The sequence below is a fragment of the Nicotiana attenuata genome, chromosome 2 (genome assembly GCF_001879085.1).
Source record: "Nicotiana attenuata strain UT chromosome 2, NIATTr2, whole genome shotgun sequence".
NCBI lineage: Eukaryota > Viridiplantae > Streptophyta > Magnoliopsida > Solanales > Solanaceae > Nicotiana > Nicotiana attenuata.
The window spans coordinates 68,426,422-68,437,078 of NC_031990.1; the positions used below are offsets into that span (position 1 = coordinate 68,426,422).

Consider the following 10,657-nt stretch of genomic DNA (forward strand, 5'->3'; position numbering starts at 1 on the left):
ATTTAAATTATACATATATTATATGTCCGCTGGCTATTTTTAGTTTAAGCAATTGATTGTGTGTCTATTAAAGTAAAAATCTTTCTTGTATTTGGGGCAAGTGCACAGATAGCCATTCTTAGGATGCTATATGGAGATTAACCAATACTTCAGGACAATGAAAAACTGAATTTAAGGACGCACTAAATTAATTCCTAAATAGTAGCCTTTAGAGTGGCTACCTAGTGTCATTTCTACCTTGTTTTTCCGTTCTATTTCAATGGGCCCAGGCCCAAATTCTCCTTTTTTAATACTCAATTAGATATTAATTTCGGCCCACCTTGAAATAAAGTAGTGTCTATTTCTTCAGTGCCAATAAAATCACAGGAAGCTACGAACTTTCACCGCTTAACCTCTCTTCAGCCGCCGAGTTCTCCTGCAAAATATCTCTCTGTTCGGCGCAATCCAATTGTAAAGTTCCCCTCTTTCTGTCTTTCTCACGACGCAAAACCCTAATCCTGATCTTTAGTTGTAGAATACGAACTATGATTAGGGTTTCAGTTTTTTGTGTCTGCTCCTACTACATACAGAAGTATTTAATATATTTAATTTGCGTTCTTTTATTATCTCCTTTATTGTGATGGTCTTTTGTTGTCTGGTGATTAATATTACTGGTTATTAATTATTTTTCGAATGAATGAACCAAAAAAAAAAGAAGATTAAGTTCAAAGATGAAATTTTTATTTACATCCTAGTAAGCACGTAAATATATGGTGATTTTCTGATTCCTAATTAGATAATTTTGTTGTCTGGTTATTAGTAAAAGTGCTTACTTTTCGAATGAATAAAAAACATAGAAAATATTGAGTTCGAAGATGAAATATATATTTAGGTCTTGGCACGTTAATGTCTATTGAGTTTGTGATTCTTATTTATCCAAACGTCGGTTTTGCCAGAGTTGGTTTGAGATAGCGATGTGTGTTCAAATTAGTCTAATCAAGTATGCATAGTTCGTATTAGTAATTAAAGAACTTGATATTGAATATTTTCAGCTTTAGTAAAATACACAAGAATGGTTATAGAGGATTCATAAAACTGAACACAGCATAGTCGATTAGTTGAATAGCATATATTATGGGAGAATTGTGTGTAGCTATCTTTCTTTTTCTTTCGTAACATATGTGTGTGTCATTTTGGCTATTGACAGGTCTTCCAAGCTCCTAGCGATTCTGTATTTTCCAGCTAGCAATGGCTACTAGTGAGTAATTAGTCGATTGTCAAATTGGATAATTTATTTGTTAGGGTATTCTTGTAATGATTCTAATATGATTGCAGGGCTTCAGTTTGAAAATTCATGCGAAATTGGAGTTTTCTCAAAGCTGACCAATGCATATTGCTTGGTAGCTATTGGGGGTTCTGAAAACTTCTACAGGTTCCTCTTTTTGGCTCTTCGGACCATCTGTTGCTTAATATTGGAAATTATTTAGTTTGAAACTAAAAGATTTGAAAAGGAATTAGTGGAGCTGCGCTTTCAGAATTTCCTAGTGAAAAAAGCGGAAACAAGAGAAAGATTGAATATATACTTAAGTGAGGAGTGTGGAGAATGAAGATGAAGAAAGTGGGGAAAAGAAAGGATTTGTGTGCCCTCTTCCTAGATTTTTCCTTCTTCTCAATTTAGCACCTTTAAAAATTGACCCCTATGTCTTTATCACAAAAATAAAAGCTCTATCTCAATATTTTAATCTAGTTTCCAGGTTCTGAACTCAGTGAAAATGATGTGATCTGTATTTTTTTCCAGCACGTTTGAGTCAGAGTTAGCAGGCATCATCCCAGTGATCAAAACCTCCATTGGAGGAACGAGGATAATTGGAAGACTCTGTGCTGGTACGTGACAACAACTCTAGCTATCTTGGAAGGTCCTGTTGCCAACTGATCTTTATTGGAATAATTAAGTTCTCACTTTTCTGATCTTGTGCAGGAAACAAAAATGGGCTTCTCTTGCCTCACACTACTACAGATCAAGGTAATTATATAATCAGCCATGCTGTAGAACATCTTCCTTACTCGTGATACTGTCATTAATCATTTGTAAATCTTTGAGTTAGAGATTTGTAACTGGACAAGTATTCCAATATAGAAATCCATGTTTTATTTAGAATGGGGGTGACCGGGCTAGCTTACGCACACCTCCATTATTATTCCACTAGGTACCTGCCATATCCTGCTAGCATAGGTACTCGGTAACTCTGTCTACCGAGGCTTAGGCACATGGGAAGAAATCATCTAGTGTTTTGTGTTTTTGTCCCATCTGGGATTTGAACCTTGGTCTTGGAGGTTCGCACCCACTTCATTGACCGCTAGGCATTAGGCAATACCTTTGGGTGTCTTTGTGTGTTGTATCATTGTTGGTTATGATGGCATGTCTTGGATTGCCACTTATGGAGCTTCTTCTTGTGGTTTAATCATCTGTTACACATAGGTCACCTACATATGTTTTAGTATTTAGTACCTTTATTTTTTCATCTTATGTATGTACTACCTTTCTTGACTTATTTGTTTTGCATTTGTGTTTATTATGAGGACTTGGGTCATTTTGGATCAGCTGATTTCAAATTGGAGAATTTAATAACAACTTTGATGCCTATGTTAAACAACAACAACAACAATGCCGCAGTCCCGAACAAAATTAGGATAGGCGATATGAATCTTCATTTCTTTCTTTAAGCTAGACCCATATCATCATCATGCCAAAATTGATGCCTATGTTAACCTTGCAATATGTAAAAGTTTTATATCAATATAAGGGTTTCAGATACCCACCTAAATTGAAGGAAATATGAATCCATTAAATATGGTAAAGATGCTTCTGTCTTAACTATTGAAGTTGCAACTTATTGTTATTTGTGCAAGTGGATTTGTTTTGAATCACTTTGTTCAAACTGAGCCTTTGAGAAACTTTATTATGTCACATGTAACATCCAATTATGTGGGTTAGGAACGAAAAGAGTATTAAGTTTTGGCTACATCATTTCAGGCCTTGAACTCTTGCACTAGGCTTGAGCCTGTCTGATGACTGCAAAAATCATATTAACTACAAACAGTTTGAACAATGTGTGCTCCTCTTTGTGCAAATGATACCAATTTAGCTACTCCCTTCATTTCAATCTAGATGAGGTAGTTTGACTCGGCAAGGAGTTTAAGAAAAAAAAAGGACTTTTGAAACTTGTGGTCTTAAAAGCTTAAGGGGTAAAAGCTTTGTGGGGCCATGACATTTGTGTGGTTATGAAAGCTTCTCATTAAGGGTAAAATGGGTAAAATGAGTAAAATGAGGAGTTTAAAGTTGAATTATTTCCATATTTAGGCATGTGTCATTTATTTTGGAACAGACTAAAAAGGGAAGTACCTCATCTAATTTGAAACGGAGGGAGTATTTACTTTGAGTTGTAAGTTGTAACTTATCTTTGGGCAAACAGTACTGCCTTGATAAGTTGCCTATCAGAAAAACTGCCTTGATAAGTTATTTTTAACTTCATTATTTGGATCCATATCAATGTACATTCTGGGAGTAGTTTTTAGGAGGACTTGTTATTCACACTCAAACTCTCCTACTGTGTGCTGTGTGTGCTTTCCAGCAATAAGACTGCTTGCTAAACGAATGCCGACGAAGTGCCCCATACCCGCACAAAGGGGTAACCTGAGATAATAATTACATATTAGCTCATTCTTGGATTCCCTTTCTAGTTTCCCCCATTGTGGTTCTAGGATGCACGAAATAAGTGTTTTTGGGATCTTGACAATTGGCTAGATTCACCAGGAGAAGACAACATTTTCTGTTATAGTTACTTGGGAGGTAGTGCGAGCATTTCTAATGATGTATGATTGAAGATGATTGTGTGATTATTATTCCTTTAAATAATAGTTGATCAACGGCAATAGTAAAGATAAAAATGCGTAAAAAGAAACTTCAACAGACAAGCGTTTAATTATCACTCGATAATCCCATGCTCATTAGTGGGACAGAAGTGTTGTGTGATATACAGTGCTTCCCCCACTGAAGTTGAATTGACTGTCTGCTCACATCTTTGACTTTGGTTCTGCCTTTTATTTATGTTTCTGCTGGAAGAACTTCAGCACTTGAGGAACAGTCTGCCGGATGGAGTTGTGGTTCAGCGCATTGACGAGCGATTATCGGCCCTGGGGAACTGCATAGCATGCAATGATCATGTTGCTCTTACGCATACAGACCTTGACAAGGTAATCAATCTGTTGGCTACTTTCTGCTACAAATTGGTATGATGTTGTATAGATCTCTGGTATTTATTCCCCTCCCTGTCTATAAATGACAAGGCATAAGTGAACGTTATATCATTTGGAAGCACGTGGTTATCCATTCGTTGGCCTCTTGTCTATAATTTGTTTTATATAGAGAACTGAACAACTCTCTTGAGTTTAAGCAAGTTAATCCTCGTCATGTAATACTGCATCAGTGTGTTGTTTCAATGTTCATGAATGTGCACCAGGAGAATTTCCTTACAAATTATAGTCCTATTATTGCAGTCCAGTTTACCCTATCTGTAGAGTTTCTCGGCCTTCTTTATATTGTGCTAAACTTTGTTTATGGAAAAAGGTACTTGTTTATTTACTCCTAGTTAAGTGTTATCCTCCTCATATTAGCCCTAAGCTCTCATCCTTTACTTTTCCTTTTTCTATCCTATTGTTTTACCTCAACCAACGCAGACTTGCTACATTATTGTCATAGAGCTTTAGTTGTTGCCACTTCACTCTTATTATTATTGATTAATGGGGTACGGTCACGTAAGATTGTCAAATCTTGTTTTTATCAGGAAACTGAAGAGATGATTGCCGATGTTCTTGGTGTGGAAGTTTTTAGGCAGACAATAGCAGGGAATATTCTTGTTGGCAGCTATTGTTCTTTCTCAAACAGGGGAGGCTTGGTATGTATACATTCTTAAAGCCTTGTCAAATTTTACATTCTGAAATGGAGGGAATGGGTGATGTTTGAACATACCTGGCGTATACACCAATGAATAACATGTGTTAACGTACACTTGTATCATTAAAGCCATATTTAATTGATGTGCATTCTCACCTCAATTTGTCGCTTCCCCATGATAAATTAATCCGGTTTAGTGTAAACATCGGGTGTTGTTAGTATTTGCCCATGTGATGACCGCTGCTTGTTACAGGTCTGGGGGCTAAACTAGAAATTTGTTGTTTTGTTGCCTCATTTTGCTAAAACTTCGTGCTGGAGCAGGTACATCCTCATACGTCCATTGAAGACTTAGATGAACTTTCAACTCTCCTTCAGGTTCCTCTTGTTGCGGGAACAGTGAACCGCGGTAGTGAAGTGATAGCTGCTGGATTGACTGTCAATGACTGGACTGCCTTTTGTGGCTCAGACACTACTGCTACAGAGTTGTCCGTTATTGAAAGCGTATTCAAGTTGAGAGAGGCTCAACCTAGTGCTATTGTTGATGAGATGAGGAAGTCATTGATCGACAGTTACGTTTGAGTTATATGGTTCAAGTTGCATGTACTACGGAGTTTTGTGTGACACCTACTGCCTTAATTTTTGTGTTTGCTGTGTTAAAAGGTATTACTTGATAATGCACAGATTTATGGTTAATCTTAATTGCGATTTCCAATTTTCAAGTGTATAATGTAGTACATTTTCCAATTAGGGATCGTTTGATATGAAGCATAAGAAAATTTAATTTCCTTATAAAATATCGTTATTTATACAGCATTTGGTCTTTGCAATAACTAACTTAGTGGGCGTTTGGACATAAGAATTGTAAAATTCCAGAAAAAGTGAAAAATTGTTTCTAAGTGAAAATGATATTTGAAAATTAGAGTTGTGTTTGGACATGGATATAATTTTGGGTTGTTTTTGAATTTTTGTGAGTGATATGAGTGAATTTTGAAAAATGACTCTTTTGTAGTTTTTTAAATTTTCGAAAAAATTTTAAGATTCATCTTTAAGTAAAAATTAAAAATTTTGTGGCCGAAAAAAATTGAAAAAACTCTTATGTCCAAACGGGTTCTTAGTGGGCGTTTGGACATAAGAATTGCAGAAATCCAAAATAGGAGGAATTTTTTTTCAAGTGAATGGTATTTGAAATTTAGAGTTGTGTTTGTAGACAATAAATTGCGTTGAGAAAATAAAATCAAGATCGAAAATATCGCAACAATCGTAGTATTTATGAGTGTACAATTTCTATGGATCCTCTGATTCTTCTTTCCAATTGTAAATAAATTCAAAGGCCTTTGAGCTTGATCTTGAATCTATGTTTGTTGCCACGAACGATGATCTTGAATTCAACTGGCACGAACTTTGATTTGAACTCGCATTACTTGAACCTTGATTTGTTCTTCGTTCTTGAGCTTGAACTTGATTTGTTCTTCGTTATTGAGCTTGAAGTTGATTTGTTGAACTTGAACTTGATTGCTTGAAGCTTGAAACTTGTGGAGGAATTTGCGGTGTTTGATCCACGACCTCTCTCTTGCTTCTTGTATAACTTCTGGTGTCTTTTCTGAGTTATGAAGACCCTTATTTATAGTTGTGGAAGGGAGGAGTAATGATAAGAACAAACTCTTTCCGACCAATCAAATTAAAGTGTGACATGACCGCATTTGATTGGCCAGAACATATCACGTGCACACGTGGCACGATTTTATTGGTCTTTTAGTGTGACTTGGCATGCCTTGTCATTTTGACACGTGGCATGATCATATTGGCTCTTCCGTTTGACTCGGCGTGCCACGCCATTTGACACGTGGCACCAAACTGGGCCTCTAGGAAGATGACATCTTGGGCATAATGAAGTGAGCTCATTACTTTAGCCCAATTAAATGGGCTAGCGGCTAGCCCAATAGATTAAGACTCATTTATTTAATCCATATATATTGGACCTATATAATTAATTCATTTATATATTAGCCCATAATATTTATTTGGACCAATATATCTTGAATTTAAAATATAGTTCAAATTATTTTATGGATTTAATTTAAGTAAAATTTATATGCCTACAAATGCCTCCTACTTCAAGACTTGTCAAGGTATATATTTTGTTTATCAAAGACAAGGCTAAATATCAACTCATATAAAGAAGGGACGAGATAAATTTGTATGCTTCTCACGTGAGGCAAATGTCACTACTTTTTGAATTCTTAAATTGTCATATTTGTCATGACATGGACAATCACTAATCATATTACTTTGTCCACTAATTTTGCCCAATCACGTTCTTTAACAGGGAATATTTTCCCTCTTTTTACGCAGATCCTTGGAATCCTAAGCCGGATACATTCAGGTAATTATTTGGAATCGAAATGCTTCAGGAAGCATATTTGACTTCAAATTGGATAGCTAGTGCCATTCCCTGTAGATATAGGGAAGGAATTTTTTGCCGCCTATACACATGTTTCCCACATCGGTAGTTACTGCTCACAAGTCGTCCTTTACACACCTATATAAATCCCATGCTTATGTGATCGTTGAGCATCAATTCGCAGTCTTCGCAAGCCACTTGAGTCTAATTTTGTGTACTCGAAAGTATTAACGCGAAGGTAATTTCTTCTTCTTCTCTTGTGCTTTTCTTCCTTTGTCTTTTTTGTAGGTCCAACGAGAAGAAAAGTCGTCGAGTGCTAAGTTGATGAGCAACTCCATAACGTCCCATCGAAGGACAAATCCGCAACAACTTATAGACGGTTAAATCCACAACGATTTATGGACGGACGGTTTTTGCAACAACTTATAGACAGATCAATTTGCAACAACTTATAGACAGACAAATCCCCATCACCATATAGACAGACACATCAACATTAACATATAGACGGACACATCCACCTCAATGTATAGACGAACAAAGCCGCATCAACATATAGATGGACACATCCACATCAATATATAGACGGACAAATCCACATCATCATAAAGACGGACAAACCCGTATCAACATATAGATGGACACATCCACATCAACATATAGACGGACAAATCCGCATCATCATAAAATATGGACAAACCCGCATCAACATATAGATGGACACATCCACATCAACATATAGACGGACAAATCCACATCATCATAAAGACGGACACATCCACCTCAATATATAGACGGAAAAATATACATCAACATATAGACGAACAAATTCACCTCAACATATAGACGGACAAATCCGCATCAACATATAGATGGACACATCCACATTAACATATAGACGGAAAAATCCGCATCAACATATAGATGGACACATCCACATCAACATATAGACGGACAAATACGTATCACCATATAGACAGATAAATCCGTATCACCATATAGAGGGATAAATCCACATCACTATATAGACAGACAAATCCATGAAGAGACCAACTTAAGGTGCAAAGGGATTTAAGCGTCCACCTTAAGATCGAAAAATTAAAGTTCCTTTTAAGGACAAACCCGTAAAGGGACCAACGTGCAAAGGGACTTAAATGTCCACCTTAAAATTGAAAAATTAGAAAGCCTCGACTTAAAGACTTGGTGGATTTGTAGACTTCAACTTGAAGACCGACAAACTTAATAATTTGACGGATTTGAAGATTTGGCGGACTTTGATGCATCAACTTGAAGAGCGGTGGATTTTAAACTTCGACTTGAAGAGTTAACAGACTTGAAGACTTCAGCTTAAAGACTTGGAAGGCTTAAACAACTCAACTTGAATTCTGGTGAACTTAAGGACTTAAACTTGAAGACCGATGGACTTGGAGGGCTTGAATACTTCAACTTAAAGACTGGCGGATTTGAAGACTTCAACTTGAAGACAAAAAATTTGAAGGTTTGGCGAACTTGAAGGCATAACGAATCACCAGGCTTCATTGCAAATACTTGGTAGCCTCTTAAAAGACTATAATCATTCCATTGAAGACACCAATTTACCATGGAAGCTTGCCCCTTTGAAATCAAATGGGACCAAAGTTCAACAGGAGGATGGCGTTTCAGCTTGATTTTACATTCCTCCATACTTCACTCGGACAACAATTGGGGCAATATGTATCTTTTCTACTTATGCGACTGAACTCAGAATGAAACTCTAAGCTGCCTATGTACCTCGGTGAAGAGGATCAAGTCATACCATAGTTCAGAATGGGTAATTTTTTCTTTTTAATTTTTTTATATTTTTTTATGTCCTAACTTTTGCCTAGGCCGCCCCTTTCGAGGTTTTCAACCTAGCAGACTTTTTTTTGGGGCCGTACACAGTTTAGACTCATACGGGCCAGGAGTGTAGCAACATGCAGTTTAGGCTCGTGCGTCAAGGAGCGTTAGAACTTCAAGGATAATACTTCTTTAAAAACTTGCCATTGATAGGGCCGATTCTCATGCCATCTGCATCAACCAACTTGTAATCCCCACTTGAGTAAGCTTCTTGTACGACATATGGCCCATCCCATTTTGAAGTGAACTTCCCTACAGGTTTATGGGAAGTAATTATGGGTCTTCGTACGGCAAGGACTTGATCTCCTACTTGAAAGGATCTCGGGCGAACTCTTTTATTGAAGGCGCGAGATAATCAAGCTTGATAACATTCAAGACTCCGTTGAGCTTCCAACCTCTTCTCATCAAGGGCCTCCAACTCTGCTAATCGAAGCCGAGCATTTTCTTCATCAGTGATCCCTTCTCGAATAGCCATTCGTAACGAAGGTGTTTGACGCTCAAGTGGCAAGACGACTTCGACTCCATAAACGAGTGAATAAGGAGTCGCTTGTGGTGGCGTGCGGTGAGTCATCCAATATGCCCATAGAGCTTCTTCCATACGGTCATTCTAATCACGTTTGGATTTGGAGACGACTTTCTTTAACAAGTTGCATAGAGTCTTGTTGAATGCCTCAGCTAGCCCATTGGCGGCAGCATTGTACATCGAAGAGTTACATTGCTTGAAGCCAAAGAGATCACAAATCTTGTTCATCAGCCTAATATCGGATGGCTTTCCATTATCCGTTATTATGTAACGAGGAATGCCAAAGCGATAGATAATGTTTACTCAGATGAAACTTGCAACATTTTCCTTCTTTACTTCCTTAAGAGCAACATCTTCGGCCCATTTTGAGAAGTAGTCAGTTGCAGCTAAGATGTATAGGTGCCCACCAGAGGACTTTGGTAGTGGTCCAACAACATCCAATCCCCAAGCGTCAAACGGCCAGGATGCAACAGTCGGGTGCAACACTTCAGGAGGTTGATGAATAAAATTTGCATGGAATTGACAAGCATTTCATCTTCGAGCATAGTCCAAGCAATCTTTTACCATCGTTGGCCAATAGTATCCCATCCTTTTTATATGGAAGTGGAGCTTTGGTCCAGACTGGTGTGACCCACATACCCCAGAATGCGCTTCTTGCAAAGCTTGGAGTGCTTCATCTTCCCCTAAGCATCGCAAGAGTACTCCCTCGAATGATCTTCTGTATAGGGTATCTTTGTAGTAAAGGAAGCGAGGTGCACGACGACGGATTTCAGTTCTTCTCCGCGGATTTTCTAGAAGTATCCCATAGCATAAGTAGTCGATAATGGGTTGTCTCCATTCTTCTTTCTTGACTTCAGAAACAGCGACAAGATGCTTGAGTTCATTTTCTTCACCTTCAGCCTCATTTGGCAGTGGTACTACCCAT

The 10,657-nt window shown here is 37.6% G+C and overlaps 1 protein-coding gene across 1 annotated transcript; it reads left to right on the plus strand.

Annotated features, from left to right (window-relative positions):
* On the plus strand, nucleotides 345–5,722 carry LOC109212013 (eukaryotic translation initiation factor 6-2). The gene is made up of 8 exons (XM_019375626.1): nucleotides 345–450; nucleotides 1,187–1,237; nucleotides 1,315–1,411; nucleotides 1,778–1,863; nucleotides 1,958–2,002; nucleotides 4,103–4,233; nucleotides 4,824–4,934; nucleotides 5,255–5,722. The coding sequence occupies exons 2-8, from the start codon at nucleotides 1,228–1,230 to the stop codon at nucleotides 5,510–5,512; spliced, it is 738 nt and encodes a 245-aa protein (XP_019231171.1). The 5' UTR covers nucleotides 345–450; nucleotides 1,187–1,227; the 3' UTR covers nucleotides 5,513–5,722.

Excerpts from the sequence above, each read along its gene's own strand:
- LOC109212013 (XM_019375626.1), top strand. Across the intron at positions 1,864-1,957 it reads AATTGGAAGACTCTGTGCTG|GAAACAAAAATGGGCTTCTC; the intron begins GTACGTGACAAC and ends GATCTTGTGCAG. Across the intron at positions 2,003-4,102 it reads TCACACTACTACAGATCAAG|AACTTCAGCACTTGAGGAAC; the intron begins GTAATTATATAA and ends TTCTGCTGGAAG.